Raw genomic sequence first — 18,753 nt, forward strand, 5'->3', positions numbered from 1 at the left:
GTACACTCGATATGTATCCAGCAGATACATTTTGCAGTTCTCCCTCGCACAAGCGAACTGTGTATTTACCTAAGCGAAAAGTCTGGACGAAGGGCGGGGAATAGGAAGTCCTTTCCGGGGACTGTGTCCTTTTCGCTCTCCCTCACTGTCTTTGCACTACAATTTCTTAGTTTTCCTAGCGATATAGATTTTATGTCGCCCCACAAGGAATTCTTTTGCTTCGTTTAAGTGTGTAAATGTTTTCGCCCTCGGAAAAGGAGCAAAATTTCGTCGGGAATTTGTTTATTTGTGTGAGTTGTTCATCTGTGCGAGGCTGTTGACATTGGTTTCCAGTTTACAAAGAAATCGATTAAACGCAATCGGGTAAATGGCCCAAAGTGCCGGAGCCAAAAACCCGCCACCGCCCACAAGCCGCCCACCGAGACAAGGTCAACTCTTAAATGCCTCCCAGTTTTCGGGTTCTGTCTCTGTGTTTTTCGGCAAGAATTAAACGTCCTTTAATTTCAAACGTTTGGAACACCAGGTTGTGGGAAAGGTTATGTGTTTTCTATAAACTAAAACAAGGCTAATCGAAATAAACAACAGTGGAAAGGAGTTAGAAAGAGAGTTAAGAGCTTGAAGAAAAATAGAGCAATTGAATATGAAATAAATACAACAGTAAATACACAAGAGTAAACTGCAAGTGACCAGAAAACGGAATTCTAATTTAAAGTAAACCTTAAATACGTTATGTATTTTCTTTAAGCTTTAAAAACAAGTTAGCAAATATAAATTGTTAGTCTCTAGAAAAAACAATCTGCAATAACTTGGTAAAATACGAAAATAAATTGGAAAATCAAATCCAATATAACGAACTAATAGAACTCCAAAAAATACAAAGTATCTTTGTCTCGAACTAAAAACTCGTATTAAATGCCACAGATAGAATGCACTGAAAACCACAAAGTATTTAACCAATTTGACCAAAAAATTTAAAGCAGGCCCTTAAAGAAGCCAAAACCTCGAAACGTTTCGATTCTGCCGAAAGTGTCATCGTTAACATAAATCAGTCGAAACGAATCAGAAACCCATTCGACCCACACGCAGACAAAAGAACCTTCGGTACTCGTAAGTACCTAATTTTACGGCAAATGAGTAAAATAAAAATAGAGAACTTCTCCAGCTTTAATTTCAATTTCAATTTAAATTTATTTTATTACATCTCCCGCCACACGTGAGATATAATATATTGAAGACCCAGCAATCGATCTTGACCAAACGACGTGCATTTTACATTTTATTGAAGTTGGAGTTGGAACTTTGGGCCAGGAACCGAATGATTTAGGCCATTATATGTGACCAACGAAAATAAATTACAATTTTAACTCAAATAATTGATTGTATGAAAACAAGTTCTAATCTGTTTCGAATGTTTTCCATAACTTTGTTTTCAGATATAATTTAATTTTCTCAAAAATTGCTTATGTATAAAATGGAACCAGCTTTCTTCTTAGATCCCACCGAATCCCTTAATATCCCATAACCTTTCCCAACCTTCTCACGTTTTCTTATCGCAAATGGTAGGAAAAAATGAGGGAAGCCGAAAATATAAAAGATCTTCCGCAGGTTCCTTGAAGGTTTTGGGTTTTGAGGTGAGGGTCAAGCGAAGATTTGTCGCATTTGCTGCTCAAAATGTGTAGTAATAATTTATTCCAAAATTTAATTATGTTCTGGTCGGAAAAACGCTTTGATTTCCCTCTCTCGCTCGTTATATCTTTCTATGATTTTCCCTTAAAGTTTCTGTTTTCGTTAACGATTTTTATGATTGTGGAGACAAATCGGCGTCATCAAAAATTGTTGGATGGAAAACGAGTTTCGGAATGATTTGCATAGAAATGCCACTTGCTGTCTCGCTCTGTTGCATTTGATGGAGTGAGAGGGGAAAGGAGTACACCGCCATGATTATTAAAAAACGAGAAGATCTTTGAACCAAACTTCAAATGGGTTATGGGATCGGTTTCTTTTATTTCTAGGGGTATTCTTTTGTGATAGATGATGTTGGTGCGGGGGTACGACTTCTTAGACTTTGTGTCTCTCAATGCTGCCATCTTTTTCCAATTTCTGTATGTCTTCTAATCCATTTTCACAAATAAAAATTTGTTTTTAAATGGTATGGGGGTAAATATTTTTGTACAGACTGGTAATTTGCCAAAAGCTAAAAGAGGGATCAAACGATAGGGTTAGTTATTATTTGATATCATCACATACGTGTGTGTATAGGTGGGCAGGATCTAAATTTTTAAGTAGGGATGTTCGCGGTGGTTGCATTGCGTGTGCTCTTTCTCTTTGTTTGATCAACTCAGTCGGCTTCATTTCGTTTCGTTATTTTCAATTCAATTTTTATCACAGCCATTTTGAAATTTTTGTTGCCACTGAATGGTTTTTAGTAAATCATAAGTGCCAGCTGTTAGCCCTTCCCCCTTAAATATTTAGGGTTGCCACGTAGATATCATGCAGATTTTGAGATACATATTATATATAGTGTGTGCATGCGGTACGTGATGCACTCAATCGAAATGAAGCGAACTGAAATCAAATCAAATCGATTCGAATCGAATTGAATTGAACGTAAGCTACAGTAATCGTGTGACAAACGTAAATACATGCATAATTCATGCGAACAACTTAGGGATTATTTTTGAAAAGGTTTAGAAATTATTGTGAGAATTCCCATGTTTGGTGAAAATTAATCTGTTTTGAAATGTAGAAATGAAACCTTTTGAAGTAATATTCACAAACTAAGAGCCGCATAACTATCCTATTTAATTTATATATATTTATTAGCTAATTATATTCCCCTTTCAAATGGATTTTATCCTAAATAGATAAGTTTGTTCATTCATTGTATTATCATTTTTTTTTCATTTGTATTATCATTATTGTATTATCATTTAAAACATTTAAAGTGCAATTTTTTTATTGTTTACTTATTCATTACTATTATTTATTTTATGCAGATTCTCTATACATTTTTATACAAACCAGATATTTACATATTTAAGCAAAGAGAACTAATTTTGCCAGCATGTGAAATTCCCGTCGGCAAATCGCTGGCCAATTTGAAATCCCTGCTGTGAAAAAGGACAATCGGCGGCCAAGACGCCGTCGTCATCGGCGAAGAAGAAGAAGCAGCTGGCATAAGAGAAATATGGATAAATAAAAGGAGCGGCAAGGACCGCAGCACATAAAGGAAAAATATGATTGGGATGCCGAGCCAACGAGCAGTCTCAAAAATGAAAGAGAAAAAAGTGCGGAAAGAAAATAAGGGCCTGCGTCGACGTTGCTCCGCCTAAAGTTGTCATAATTTGCTATATATGCGTTTTTATTTATTTGCCGATCCGTTGCGCACGTTCATAAAAAACGAAGACGTTTCGTCGGATTACTTTATGTGTATTTTTTCGTTTTTTGCTCTCTCTGCCGCCAGAGAGAGCGACTGGTTAGAGGAGCACAGCTATAGGGGTTACAAGCTAACAGTCGCAGATAACATTCGAACTGCAGTCTTATACGCCACTTCCCCAAGCTGTTAGCGATTAACAGGGGCAGAGCGCGAACGGGTGAGAGCTGCGGAGAGCGGCAGAGAAGCTTTCGCTGCTGCGAATTTTGGCGGCCACGACGACTCCTGTTTTTTTTCCGATTCCGATTCGATTCCATAGAGCGCCGTCGACGCTCCGGCTCGCAGGACGTCGCTGCCTCAGTCGCCGCCATTTGCCGCCATTTGCTCTCTTCGACCGCGCGGGGGCGCCACTCGCCACAGAAGCAGCAGCAGCACCACCAGCAGCAGCAGCAGCAGTCGCCAAAAAGGACATTCGCTTGCTCCACCACACCACTCGGCTTTCGAGTTTGTCGCCTCTCGGTTTCGGACTCGTTTCGCTTCCAGCCCCGAGATTCCGATTCGATTCCCGATTCCGATTTCGATTCATCAGTTCATAGTTTCAGTCGGCGAGCCAAAAAGCAGCCTGCCAGTCGAGAGCGCCTTTCCCAGAACTCGCAGCCTGAGCCTGAGAGTCCCAGGAATCCCACAAAGATTTGCCAGTCTTTGCCACTTAAAGTCTAACGGTATCGCAGTGCGTTTTTATTACCGCCGCCCCCGCAACATAAATACACACATTCGTACGTATGTATTTGGGCACACGGACACGCAGTGGTGTGCGTGCGGGGGGCGGGGGCATGCGTGCGTGTTTGTGTGTGTGTGTGGGCTGAGCGGTCGCGCGTGTTTAATTAATCATAAAATCTACGTCGGAAACCGCGAAACTAAAAAGTAACTCGCCAAAAACCCAAAAACAACAACCAAGCCAAAAATTAAAAACAAACAAATAATAATAAAAGAGAAGGAGAAGGAGCGTGTGGGAGGGGGACGGCAAGAGGGGGCCAATGTGCAATAAACTCGATTTTGGAATAAACTCAATCCTGTGCAAAAACTAATGCTCCGCTTTGCCGACGGCATCTGTGAGATAATTTACGCAATCCAAAAGATGCTATCTAAAGGATAGCCAAAATCAGAAGGAAAAGGAGCAAGAAGCGACGAAAATCAAGTGAGTTTTCATAATTTCTTCATTTGCTATAAGCAATTTATTAAAAACTACTAAACTCAACTTCATTTTATACATGTTTTGCATCTGAAACGGATTTTCAGTCCATTAATTAGTGACAGCAAAATAGCATAAAAATTACAATTTTTATGACTTGAGATTCATTTGATTTCAGTTATAAAGTAATTCAAGTAATTTTTACGGCTTGCTTTTTGCAAATGCGCATTTAAGCTTAGTTTTGTTGTGGTATTAATGGTATTTAGTAAGGATATTTACCACACAATCAGTGAAGTAAAAAGTGGTAGTGAAGTAAAAAAAAATATACAAAAACAGTTTTCAGGTAATCTCTTATTTTATAACGAAAACAAATTTCAATGTAACAATAATCAAACTTAAAGTTGGGGAACTACAATTTAGTAACTCTAATAATGCGATGTTTATAGTTTTCCGGAAAGTGAATTCAACTACTTAAATTTAAAAAACTCTACAATTGATTAGTGAAACAACAATAATATAGCCGATTTAAAAATACTATTGTATCTTGCTTCCCTATTGGTTTTTTTTTATATAATATGCAAATAGTTCTTAGCTTTCGATAATTCTTAGTTTTAGTTCACTTTGGTACTTACTTTGATTTAAGTCTAACTATATTTACCCAAATCTCTCTGGAAACAAGAGACATTCTCTTGTTCGTGTATTCTATTTAAGCCAATGGTCATATATTATTTAAGTCCTGATGGGTGTTGACTCCCCATGACGCACACAAATACCATGCCACTGACCTATGTGATTATATGTTTACGAAATCCAGTTGCCATCCAAATAACCTACAAAATAAGGCATACATATTGCAGAAGATCGAAATTGAGCCCGGGGCTACTTTCCCGAGCTGCACCTTTGCCATTTTCCGCCCTCATTTCCCCGATCCTGGGTGGTAAGATTATTTAACTTTGGCACTTTATGCGAGGACATGCAACTGCAACGGAGCAGCCCGAAAGTTGCATGTTGAGCTTATGTCAAAGCCAACATAAATACAACTGCTTTGTGCCCCAAAGGTGGACGTTGGGCGGGGTCAAGGGGTCGAGAGGAGGCGGGGCACATGGGCGTAAGGAGTCTGTGCTCCAGGATATGACAGGAGCTATGTGTGTGTGTGTGTGAATGAGTATGCGCTTGTTATGCAATGACAACAACATGAGCAAGTCGAACAATATGCCAGGCCAACGGAACAGAAACAAGAACATGTCAAGAAGAAAATTAACACAGAAACTTGTAGGAAAATCCAAATCAAGGGGTGGGGAATGCCTTTCGGAGACATGGCCCATCTGGGGTCAAGCGAAAAGATGACAGGTGTCAAGTCAGTGTGTCAAAGATACACGGATCCACAGAGAGATAAGTTAAAACACTTCAATCAATTGATGCAGCGCATGAGCGGCATTAAGAATGCACTCTGCTGCAAGCCAGATACAAAGATATCAAGATATCAAGGGGCTGAGGAACTTTCCTTGTGCATTTATTGTTTTATTGCTTTAATTAATTTATGAGACGTGCGATTTCATTTCAACGACCAAGAGCGTCTATATGTTTTTTTTTCAACTTTTTTGTTCGTTGGCTTGGCAATAAATTCATTTGTAAAAATTCGAAGCACTTTAGTCAGTCTATCTCTCATTTTTCTCGCCAACCATTTGGCTTTTCGCACCCCCCTTGCAACACCAACCCTCCCCATCTATGGATTGAATATATTTGATATAAAATTTATTTTCATTTTAATAATAAAGACACGACGCGGTACCAAAAAAAAAAACAAGCGAGCCAAGCGGATGAAATATTTATTTTGTGTTATGACAGAAATGTGCGGCCATAGAGGCTGTATAGAAGAAATGTATCTATCAGATACAACCTATCCCCCGCCCGCGACCATAGTGCTCGGCGTAGCTTTTGAATGCGAATATTTGGCGAAAATGTTTTTATTATTCGCAGCGTGTTTCTGTAATGTGGGCCATTGAAGCTGCCACAGCCAACATGCGAATCTACATATCTGTCTATATATCAATCCATCTAAGCCCCTTCACCCCCTCGACCCCTTCGTGATTTAAGGTCCTCGAATATTCAGCTATATCATGCATTTCTGCATTTGTGAATTTTCAATTTAATTCCGCTGGCTAATTCGATAAAGCGCATATATTAAATTTTTATTGCCTATTCGCTGCGCAGTTTATTAGTTGGATGCCATTCTAAATCTATTAGAACCTGCCGGATTTTGAGTTGCTCTTTTTATAGTTTTCTATCGGGGTAATAAACCAAATTCAATTCATATTCATCAAAACAAATTTGGGCACGGCTAGTTTGAGTTTTGTTACGGAAACGAAAAAATTCGACTGATTTACTAAATTTGATTAAATTCCCAATCTATATGACTGGCGGCGGAATGTCTAATTATAACTTAAGTAAACTGGATAATATACTATACCAATTAACACTGTAATTCGATACGATAAAAGCATTTTAATTTAGTTTTAATTGATCCTATTGTTAAAAATGAATTCAAATTATAATCGAATTAGGAAATTTATATTTAACTATAATTGTAGGATCTAAATCACAGAAATAAATAAAATTAAGCAATTTAAAACGATTAGATAAGAAAGCAACATGTTTAAACTTCAGAAAGGCAATTTTTAACATGTATCGAAATCTTTATGAATTTAACTTAAATCTCCTGCCAAAATTAAACTAAAATTCAAATTAGTAACGTACTATTTTCGTTGTTTTTTTAACTGCCAAAATTGGAAGCAAAGCAGAAATATAAAACGCAAATCCCGAATAACAAAAGGTGGCTACTTCAATGCAATTATTTCCTTCGTTTATGAGTAATTAAAAGAAGTCGAGAGATTGGCAAAATATCAAAAATGGCCAATTCATGTGTGTGGGCGTCGCGACGGGGGCGTGGCAGGGGGATAAACAAGTGTCCGACCAGAAATACACGTGTGTGTGTGCATGTTTGTGTGCCTGTGTGAGTGCCCTGGTACTTTGCATAGATTGTCCACTTTAGATTAAGCCATGAATAATTTATGTGCGTCTCTTATGATTTTAATTGTTTGCAATGGCAGCTTAACAACTCCACCAACCCTGTATTATTCCTTTCAAACAAAAACGAAATGGCACGGAGGAAGAAGCGAGGAACGAGCAGCGGAAAGCGGAGGCAAAAACAAAGTAGCGCCCCAAAAGCAAATGCAAAACAATACAAATTCATCCTACAAGCTTTCCGACCGGACTCCCCTGTCTGTGTGGAGTATCTGTGTGGGCTGTGTGTATCTGTGTGTGTGCTGTGTTGGCTTGGCTATCTGAAGTTGCCTCTGAATTTGCCTTCTTCCCAGGCCATTCATTCATTGCGGACCCTTTTTCTTGCCACGGACACATACACACACACAGCCCTTTGCATGTCCCACACAGATACGCACACACACACACACACACACTTGAGGTGTGTGTGGCGCTTAACCCCCCGCTGGGCTCAACTGGTTGAATTGACCGTCGTCTGGCTGGCAGCGTTCCATTTCGCTTCCTTCTCAAAAATTATATGAAAATTATACCAATTCAACTCATAAAATTTTTTCAGCTTAATAAATTCTGCAGACATTTTGTAAGGGACCCCTGGAAATGAGAATTCTCAACTGGCAACTCGTTGTCGTCATTGGCTGCCCCTTTGCCACGGACATAATTTCGTTTGGGAACAGAGGCTTTTATGCAAAATGGTCAATGCCGAAGTGGCTTTAAATCCCCCTACCCCCGCGGACTTGATGTTACACACACATATGCAGCGGGCACATCGGGGGAGCGTTAACCAGACGCAGTTGCCTTGCTTAAGCGAAGCTCATAAATTTGCCTCAAACAATTTCCCACTTTTTTTTTCGCTGCCTCCTCAACCGTTTTTATTTCCCATATTTTCTTTGGCTTTTTTCGGGAAAGTCAATTCGGTGGGAGGAAAAAAGCGTGGGGCTGAGGTTCACCTTTGCCGGAGTTTTTCCATAAGCTTGCCACATGTCAGGTGAAACTGGAGTGGCTATTTATCACACAATCCACTGAAATGAATCACGCTTTTGTGGGAAATACCTAGAGAAGTTTTTATACATTACGTACATACATATATGGCCATTGCCTGGCCAATCTAAGTTGTGTCCTCTCAGTAAATTATGGTAATAATGATTATAAAAACAAATTTTACTTTTTAGTTGTCATTTATCCCAACTTCGTACTTTAATTTCGTTGTAATTTTCGTCAGTCTGTCAGAATTGGCGCTTTCTGCCCGAAAATCTTCCAATAAAGTGATGGCCGTCGATGGACTGGCAGTCTTTCGTGTTCGATCGACGGTTGAAACAACAGACTTCAATCAAGATCTCGCATTCCCATTTCCCTTTCCCCCCCAAATAGACTTCCAAAGTGTCTGTTTACGTTCGGGTACGGGTTCATTCATTCGATGGCTCCCAAAACAGAGCAAGCCAATTGGCCCCGGATATATGCACTAGGCCATCAATCAATCAAGCGAATTGCAATGAATTTTGATCAATATCCGCTAAAGGGAACTTCGGGGGGATAAGAAAAACAGCATATGCATACATATATACTCAACCATAATTCACGATTTGAACGAATGACTGACACCGTGTTGATTCCGGACTTTGCTTGAAAGAGCATGTCTAAGAGATCCGTAAGATTTAGAGTTCCTTTCGCGAGGCTGGGACCACCTGCTGACAGGAAACTTTGGCTATTCTATTCCAATTTTCCCCGGGCTTTTCCATGGAGTGACAATGGAAATGAAAGCTTGAAACTTTTTTGATGGAATCCCACCGCAGACTTGTGGAACTTCTTAAAGCTTCTCGGGAGATGGGTTGCCGGGGCAATTGCGGAAGTTTTATGTTTTTGGCTGTGCGTAAATCGCTCAAGAAATCAGCTCAAGTGGAATAAGTTGTGGCCCGGCTCACTTGAGTTTCGGTTAACACTTTCGCTCAGGCCCAGACTTCAATTCTTGGGGGCCAACTCCACCCCCAACTATCCCACCGCCCCTCTCCATTAAACAAATTGATTTCCGATGAGCCCATCGCCCATTGATAGAAATAGTGGAGTCGATATGTGTGTGCGTCGATGAGTTCGAGTGCGTCGAATCGATATTGCCACGCATCCGAGTACGGCTACTATTGTATCTCTATCTGTATCGGCATCTGTATCTGTATCTGGCGAGTGTTTACCTTTGCCAATAAATTCTCTTAATTGCCGGGAAATAATCATAAAGCAATCGGCCGTAATGCGGATGGGATAGCCATGCAAGCCTTATTTTCTGGGCGCTTCTGGGATTCGGTTTTCGGGGGAATCGAGAATTTGTGGCCCTGTTGAAAGTGTAACTCAGAAACGTTGTGGAATTATGTTGAAATCGATTTGCTACGAAATTTATGCGGCGCGTACGTTGAACATTTTAGTTGCTATTGGGCAACCAGGTTAGAAAGTACACCCCCAAGTTGGCCATTCATATACCATCTCATGTCCGATAGAATGTGTACAAATTCGTAGTCAAGTTCGTTCCAGGATGCCGACTACCAGGATGTACATGAACAACTGGTGGTTTCTGGGAGTTCGCTGTTTTATCCTAATCTTGGGTCGACGATTCTACACCACACGGCGATCAAATACCCGGCTATCCCTGGACTTTCCCAGTTTTACCAAAATACCTGATGAACGAACCAAAAGGAAATAGTCAATACTTCTGTGTAGAAGGATATATTGGGGAGATGTCTAGCAATGGGATTAACTCAAGTGTATCCATCTGGCATGGCATTCCGCTCTGAAAATGCTGTTTCGCAACACCTGAGGGTGATCATTCTATTTAACTTGAGTGGGTCTATAAGTCGATAGCCGATATCTGCCGGCGTCAGTTAAATTAGGTGGAATAATCCGAGAGATTCGAGGCAAAAATTCAATCATCTACGTAGGCTCAAAGTTATGCTGAGTGATTCCGTGTAATAAATCAATAAATTACCCCCTCTCATGCGAACGCCTGATGCAAAACTCTTTTCGGTTCCTCCAACCCGGTCAAGAGTCCACGACAATCTCCGTAATATCCAAATTGTCTCTCCAGCCGCGAGTCCAGATCGTGGACTACTATTAAATTATACGCGACTAACCATATGCGCCCTGTTCATTTATTCAACGTCTAAAATTGCGACACGCCGCTATTCATATATTCAAAAATTTATCATAAAGTCTGACCGGGCACTCCTTACGTGACGATCCGGCCATATGCATATATCGCGGAAAATAACACTGCCCAGCTCACTTTTTCCGGATTCCGGATCGAGGTGTTATATTTTAAATTCAATGAGCCAATTATATTAATTTTATCTTATTAAAATGACTTCTACAACATTAAGATTTTTTCCTCATCATTATTTTAATTGTTTTGCACCGCAGTTCAAAAATAAGTACATTTGTTGTTCAGTGTTATTGATAGGAAAATGGGGAAATGTGCGTTTTTTACAAGATTTTCCCTATATCTTCTCCCCTTTCGTTGCCAGGGTGCAGTCCATGTTCAGACTTCAGCGGCAATTGGGATCAGGAGGTGAGCGCTTCCGATCGAGAGGATAATGTGTTCAATATTTCGCAACCGCATCAATTACCGTGGAACTGGTGGCACCAGGAGCGGCAGCGGGGAGCGGGAGAGGGACCGGGATCGGGACAGGGATCGTGATCGAGATCGGGAAAGGGACAGAGACACCCTGCTGGCCAAGGAACTGGATGCGGATAGCAATAACAATGGTACCGAGCCGCAAATGGAGGCGGAAGCAGTCCCGGAATCCGATACGGAAAGAGAAACGGCCGAGGAGCGCGGCGAGGAACAGGAGCCGGAGAACAGCAACGAGGCACTGGATCTCTCGCTGATCTCGTCCGGCGGTCGGGAATCACTGCCGGGCAGTGGTCACGTGTCGCTGGAGGCTCTACAACATACCAAAGTGGCGGTGGCCCAGTTTGCGGCCACTGCGATGGCGGGAAACCACCAGTCCGCCGATCTGGCCATGGTGCAGTCCACCATCTTTAATGTGCAGCGGCAGCATCTGATGCAGCTACAGCTCATCCAACACCTGCAGAGTCAATTGAAAAGGGCCGAGGCAGCCGCCTTGGGCAGGCACTCTCACAGCGATGAGGAGGAGGAAGAGCCGGAGCCAGAGCCGGAACCTAAGAAGCAGCCCACCAATGGCCTGAAGGAGGAGTTGGAGCTGGAGCAGGGTCCGGAGTCAGAGCATGATCAGGAGTCGCGGCGGGAGGAGAATTCAAAGACTGACAAGAGGGGAACTGAGGACAGAAAGGCAGAGCCAGAGGGTTACCAATCCATGATGTGCGACATTAGCTCGAGTCTGGCATCGAGCATCATTACCAACCACGATCCCCCGCCAGCCCCCAACGAGCCCAACTGCCTGGAGATGTTGCAACGGAGAACGGAGGAGGTCCTCGACTCCGCATCACAGAGCTTACACGCTGCTCAGATGCAAGAGGAATACTCGGAGTATGCCTCCAAAGAGGCTCAAAGTCGCGGTGAGATCTTTAAGCATCGCTGCAAGTACTGCGGCAAGATCTTTGGCAGCTACTCGGCCCTGCAGATACATCTGAGATCACATACCGGTGAACGTCCATTCGTTTGTAATGTTTGCGGAAGTAAATTCACCACGAAAGGCAATCTGAAGGTTCACTACCAGCGGCATACGCAGATCTTTCCGCCAATGCTGCTGCCACCAGGAGTGGCGCCCAGCGTGGGTCATTCGGGTCAGGGGCAAGTCCAGGGCGAGCAGTATCCCATTCGCCTGCCTTTTGCGCCACCAGTAACCCCTGTGGGTCAAGAGCAGCATCAGAATCAAGTTGAGGAGCCGGAGGAGATTAGACAGGAGATTCCAGTTCCGCAGGCAGAAGATCTCAGCAAGCCAATGGTTAAGGAAAAGGAGAAGTCCCACTCTCCCGTGGAGCGTGTCAAGACTCCCAAAGAAGTCAAGACAGATGCACCACTGCCGTCATCAGAGAAGCCTGAAAAAGAGGTCTCTAAGCCGGTGGTGACCTCGTCACGACGAAATGGATCTGTGCGGAAGCGACAAACAAGTGCTGTAAGCCCGCCGCAAGAGGATAGGGAACGGGATCTTGTCGAGCACTTGCACATAGCCAAGCTGGTGAGACGCTCCTCTGCCAGCAAAGAATCACAGCCGGCGGAATACTCTCTCGCGCAAATGGAGCGCATTATCGACAAGTCATGGGAGGATCTGATTGAGATCGACAAGACTTCGGAGACCTCGAAGCTGCAACAGTTGGTGGACAACATCGAGAACAAGCTGACCGATCCTAACCAGTGCATCTTCTGCCAGAAGGTCATGTCCTGTCGCAGTTCCCTGCAAATGCATATTCGCACCCACACCGGAGAGCGTCCGTTCCGTTGCAAGATCTGCGGCAGGGCTTTCGCCACGAAGGGCAATCTTAAAGCCCACATGAGCATACACAAGATCAAGCCGCCGATGAGGAGTCAGTTCAAGTGTCCGGTGTGCCATCAGAAGTTCTCCAACGGCATCATCCTGCAGCAGCACATTCGCATCCACACAATGGACGATGGCAGCGGTGGTCAAGGAGCCCCTCCCGGCAATCCTGGCGAGGCTGAACGGCTGGGTATCGAAGATCAAAACTCGAACAAGTCCCTGGGCACTTCGGATACATTGGATTTCTCCACCACCATATCGGATCACTCGGGTCAAAGATCTGAGTCCTCGCAGGGCGGAGATTTTGATGAGTTTATGACCATGGACAGCACGGATGACTCCAGGGATAACTCAAGTGCAGCCACAGCCACGCCTCATCCTCTAGAAAGAGAGAGGGATAGGGAGAAGGAGCGGGAGCGGGAGAGAAGGTTCCCCAACGATGGCTCTGATGAGAGATCCCACTCAAATCCTGATTTAACTGGAGGCCGCAGCGAGAGTGGTGAAATGCCCGCCATGGATCTCTCTTCACCCTCTTCCAACTCGGGTCGTATCTTCGCAGCTGGACTGGCTAACGGAGCTGCTGGTGGAGGATCTGGAAATGGTGGTCTTCCCATGCTCGGAATGCCCATGCCTCCAAATCTTCTGCTCATGGCAGCTGCTCGCGAAGAAATGCACGCTCTAGGTCACGCTCACGCCAAATTTCCCCTGCTGCCCTTTGGTCCACTTGGATTTATGGGTAAGTTACGAATACTCTATTATACTATTTTTTGGGGGTTTATTACATTGAACTCGTGTCCGAAAAATATCATTGTCTAATTCCTATAAGGAGCTTTGAAAAATCTTGATTGCTTCGGTACTTCACTTCATGAATCTACCCAGCTAATTAAAAGCAATATATAGCTTATAGTTTGCTCTTTGTCGCGTCCAACGATATAAAAATAAATCCGGCAAATTGCGCATCTTTTGGCCACCACACTTGGCATTAACTTTCTTCGCCGTCCTCTTCGGGGATTCGAGATGACAAAGCCCCTTTGTCTGCCACCTTTGACCCCGTCAGCGTTTGCCAAGCAACTCGCAGTGGAAGTGCGATAAATCTGCGATTTGGCGCGACATAACTCAATTGGACCGAGACAAAGCATCCGCCGAGCACTTCGCACCGCTCCACCCAGCTCCATCCCAATCCATGTCTGATATGCCTATGCCAAATTCCGCAATTTATTTATAAACATTGGCGCATTCCCGAATCGAGGCGCAAGAGGCGCGAGCGATCGGATCGAGTAGCGATCTGTCGCCTCATTATGTCACAACCTTTTACGCGGATGGATATTTATTATATCTGCGATCGCAACGAGCCACATTCGGCAGCACGTGGCGGGAATTATGTGTCCCCCACTGACCTCGCAAGTAACTCTTTGTCTGCATCCCGCCCTCATCCGCAGGTCTGCACCCGCCCCCCAATGTGTGCAATCTCTGCTTTAAGATGCTGCCCAGTTTGGCCGCCTTGGAGAGTCATTTGCAGAGCGAACATGCCAAAGAACCGGCGACGGGCCACGCCCACCGCCCACAATGCAGCGATGCTGGATCGCCGTATGGAGCAAAGGTAAGTGCAATAATCGAATAAGATATGGGATTACTATGCTTGCTAATCCACGCCGTGATAAGCGACATATCGCCATGATCCAATTTATTAAATGTTGTGAAAGCATTATATAAATGGTTTATAGAAATGCTTGTGGAATACATAATAGTTCTCTTTATCCTCAATAATAAGATGGACTACTTGGAAATTTGTACTTCATTACGTGTTACTGACTCGAACTACACTTATTTTTTCCCGGTGAGATTTCCCTTTCCGACGCAACCCACTAATCACTTCCATAGTTAACCATGGGGCAGCATTCCCTGCCCCAATATGGTAGCACTTACATCACATCCAACTAGCCTAATCCCACCTCAACTCTCGCTTTGAGAACCAGTGCCATCTGGCAGTGAGAGTCTTGCCTTGGTCATGATTAATTAAAATGTTCACGGGTTCAGCTCGCTCCTTGGGGTTGGCTTGATTTGGCCAAATATGGTGGGAGCACACGGCCCGTTTTGGCCGCGACCATACAAATTATGAGCACATTATTAATTGCCCGGCGTGTTCGTCACTGGATGGGTTTTACTATGAAAGAAATTGTGGCCAACTTGCATAGCTTTGCCTTAATTGTTGGCGTTCCGCTTTGCAGCCTCCAATCGACCAAGTTGTTGGGGCCTGCCAACCCAGACTCACGGGTTCAGTTCGTCGGCGGAGAGAGCTTTAAGTGCCCGGATTACATCGCCCAACAATGCCAATTATTTATTAAAGTGCGTTCGCTGCTCCGATGTTCGGATGGAGTGGTTTTGCGGTGGCTGTCCATAATTTAAGAACAAATGCTAGTATTAATATTTATTTCTGGCCGGGGCACGCAGTGCGGCATTGTCCCGCTATGACTAATGACATCGTTCATTATGGCACACATTCTTGGAGTAATTCCAAAACTGAAACTTAGTGTCTCCGCACAGGGACGGAATTTGAGCAGTCTTCGCAGCTGGGGGCTTTTAGTTGGATTTTAAAAAGAATCTTTAGTTTTCAGAAATATACTTTAGAGAGCTCCCTGTTTTTGACAATCCCTTGAACCGCTCCTGTGCTTCCTATTGTGGCCAAAATGCAAGTGTAGTGTAAATGTCATAACATTTTTAGTTGGTAATCAGAAAGTCTCTGCTGGGATGTGCCCCCCTTTTCCCCAATACCCCCCAAGTTTTGCGGCAGACAGAATTTGTACTTCTTTGGCTGCGGAGCGGCCACGTTCCGTTTTGCTCGCTTAGCACATTGTTGATGATCTAGAGCAGACGAGCATCGAGCATCGGTTCGGGTTGGTCTGGGGATGGGGTTATCCCATGCAGATGGATGCAGGGGGATTGTGACAGGCAATGGAGGTGGGGCTGGGAATCGGCATCATCTTTTGGGCTTGAAATTTCTAAATGATTCAAAAATCTTAAGTAATTACGAGAATGCATTATGATGATGCGAAATTTACGACTCCGTCTGGTATGTTTTCACTCTGGATCGTGGCGAAATGATGAAAACGAAGGGCTTTTCGGGGCTATAGAGGATCGGGTTGGTTTGAGAGATATAGAGGAGCCTGTGCCGGATCGGTGACGGTGTGTGCGATGCATTCAATGCAAATAAATTATGCTACGCTTTATGCAAAATTATTTAATCTTTTGTTCGTCGCGTCGGCTGGGGACAACAGAACAGAGCACTACATAGTTGGATTCGGCTCCCCTCGCACACAGATTTCCCCTTTTTTTTTTTTGGCGAACAATTGTTTTGCCATAAAAATATGAGACCCGGCGGCATCGTCTGCGCGAGATAATTAGTTGGCATTATTACACGCGATGGCATAGAAAAATTGTAAATTATGTTTTTGGCTCTCACTCTCCGCGAAAATAAGATTATTAGGAGGCGCGAGTCTGCCGCATCGGAATGAACGGCACATTTAGCCGAAAATGCGCAGAAATTAGCGCCCGTCGCTGAAAGTATCTCGCCCTGTAATATTGTACATCATCGCATTTCAGCTCACTCTCAATCCAAATCTGTTCGCAAAGAAGCCGCCTTCGTCTTCGTCCTCCTCGTCGTTGGGTGAAAAGTTGCCGGAGTCATCCAATCCGCCCTTTCCCGCTGAAAATCCCCCAGCAACGCCCATCAAAGAGGATCCCGATCAGGAGCAGTTGATGGTGGAGGAGGGTGCTTTGGCTGGAGAAGGATCTGGCACCGGAGCCACCTCGAATTATCCCCAGGAGGCCGGTGATGCCGAGCAGTCGCTGATGAAGATGCAGCTCCGTAAGTCGCTAGCGAGGATAACCGAGCTCATTTCCGCAATCCTAAGAGTTTCTCTCCATTAGATGCCCATCGTTTTCCTGCCAGTCCCCTTGACTTTCAGCAGGCTCTGATGTCCGCAGGTCCTCCGACCTCTAGTTTGGATCCGCCGGTGAATAACAAGCACTTTTGCCACGTCTGCCGCAGGAACTTCAGTTCGAGTTCCGCTCTCCAGATCCACATGCGCACCCATACGGGCGACAAGCCCTTCCAGTGCAATGTGTGCCAGAAGGCTTTCACCACCAAGGGGAATCTTAAGGTACAGTCAAGAATTTGCGCCTATCTTTCCAGCATTTTACTCAATTGAGTTCCTGCATGTCCCTTTTTTTGTATTTTTTATTTTTTCTAGGTTCATATGGGCACTCACATGTGGACGAATCCGACTTCGCGGCGGGGTCGTCGAATGTCCTTGGAGCTACCCATGCGACCTGGTCCAAACTCGGGCCAAGGTCATCCTGGATCCAGTGCAGAGCAGGAGTTCATGCAGAGACGACCGGAGCTCTTTTTTCCCTACCTGCCACCTTTCTTTAATGGTTTGCCACCAAAGGTAATTATTAGATGCACTTCCGCTTTCTTCCGCTATATCTGTTAACTGCTAAAAACTATTTGGCCCGATTATATTACTAGTGTGCAATTATGTTATATAATTTGCAATTTGTTGGTTGTCCTTTTACTTTTTCCGTATAGCCTGGGGAACTCAGTCCCGGCGCCTTTCCCAATATACCCCCGCCTCCCTTCGCCAACGGCGGGAAATATCCGTATCCGCCCGGACTCCTCGGCTTCCCAGGCTTCTTGGCCCAGCATCCTTACGGTCTAGAGCGGAGGAGCAGCAGCAAGTCACCCACGCCCGAGCCAGCTCAGAGTCCTGCCCTGCGGGAGGAGGAGGGGTCCGGCAATATCTGGCATCCACTGAGTCGCATCAAGGTGGAGAACAATCAAAACGAGTCCATGGGTGGCTTCAACGAGCAGGAGGATCAGGCTGAGACGGAGGCCACTGGAGGGGACAAGGACGAATCGGAGTCCAGGGATGCGGAGAAGTAACTTGGATGATGAGGAGCTGATGAGATCTTAGTCTTGGAACACACATGGTTTTTGTGGAGTACATATCTTGAGCATTACCCTACGCTAAGCTTTTACTAGCACTGACACAAACTCAAACACCACCACCCACACACTTATACGAATATATCCTTTGTGTCTATACATATATATATACATAGTACGGTTAATTGATAGCGATCTTCAAGGCATTTAAATGCATTAAGTTTAGCCGGTAAGTTGTAAAAATAGCAGATCGAGGAACGAACTTGGCTGGAGAAGTATCTTCAACCGGATCAGGCAGGCTGCAAGGTCGGAACTTAACTAATTTTATGGCTATACTTAGATATATTTAACTACATATACCGATAAATACACGTAATGTAAACTGTGGTAGTTGCATATAAAAAATTGAAATCGAAGCCCGAAAAAAAAAACACCGCGACAAAAATGATCAAAAATAAAGCCGGCATGCGAAATTGCAAAGAAAACTCGGTGACGTTTCTTTTCCGGGAAATGGGCAGCATACCAAATGGAATTGGGTATCGCATTTACGATGGATTCAATAAATTCATGCAAATTGGCAGCTTTGGTAAGTGCGCCTCCTTCGATCGTGCCACATGCCACGCGCATCCCATTCATCATCCCATTCCCTTCGGGAAGATGCCCTCGCCACGAGGCATCCCCCATCGCCATCCAACAGATGTTTTCTTTTTGATTCATTTGCCCAGACATGGGTGTTTGGTCA

At 44.1% G+C, this 18,753-nt stretch overlaps 1 protein-coding gene across 3 annotated transcripts; it reads left to right on the plus strand.

Moving 5' to 3' along the window:
- The first annotated feature begins 3,662 nt into the window (after positions 1-3,662).
- On the plus strand, positions 3,663-18,484 carry LOC6731975 (homeotic protein spalt-major). Of its 3 annotated transcripts, none has more exons than XM_016179996.3 (7): positions 3,663-4,571; positions 11,132-13,802; positions 14,506-14,666; positions 16,667-16,931; positions 16,994-17,226; positions 17,317-17,514; positions 17,655-18,484. In XM_016179996.3, exons 2-7 carry the CDS (start codon positions 11,201-11,203, stop codon positions 18,006-18,008), a joined length of 3,813 nt encoding a protein of 1,270 aa, XP_016024651.1. In that variant the 5' UTR covers positions 3,663-4,571; positions 11,132-11,200; the 3' UTR covers positions 18,009-18,484. The 3 variants fall into 3 exon arrangements, with proteins under 3 accessions (XP_016024651.1, XP_016024650.1, XP_044778806.1); XM_016179995.3 differs by lacking the exon at positions 3,663-4,571 and adding an exon at positions 10,035-10,545; XM_044922871.1 differs by lacking the exon at positions 3,663-4,571 and adding an exon at positions 10,035-10,430.
- The last annotated feature ends 269 nt before the right edge of the window (positions 18,485-18,753 follow it).

The sequence above is a fragment of the Drosophila simulans genome, chromosome 2L (genome assembly GCF_016746395.2).
Source record: "Drosophila simulans strain w501 chromosome 2L, Prin_Dsim_3.1, whole genome shotgun sequence".
In the NCBI taxonomy this organism is placed as follows: domain Eukaryota; kingdom Metazoa; phylum Arthropoda; class Insecta; order Diptera; family Drosophilidae; genus Drosophila; species Drosophila simulans.

What these genes read in the sequence shown, in the direction of transcription:
- LOC6731975 (XM_016179996.3), top strand. Translation starts at nt 11,201, where the DNA reads ATGTGTTCAATATTTCGCAACCGCATCAATTACCGTGGAACTGGTGGC. An exon ending in GCTGATGAAGATGCAGCTCC is followed by an intron (nt 16,932 to 16,993) that starts GTAAGTCGCTAG and finishes TCTCTCCATTAG; the next exon opens with ATGCCCATCGTTTTCCTGCC. An exon ending in TTAATGGTTTGCCACCAAAG is followed by an intron (nt 17,515 to 17,654) that starts GTAATTATTAGA and finishes TTTTCCGTATAG; the next exon opens with CCTGGGGAACTCAGTCCCGG.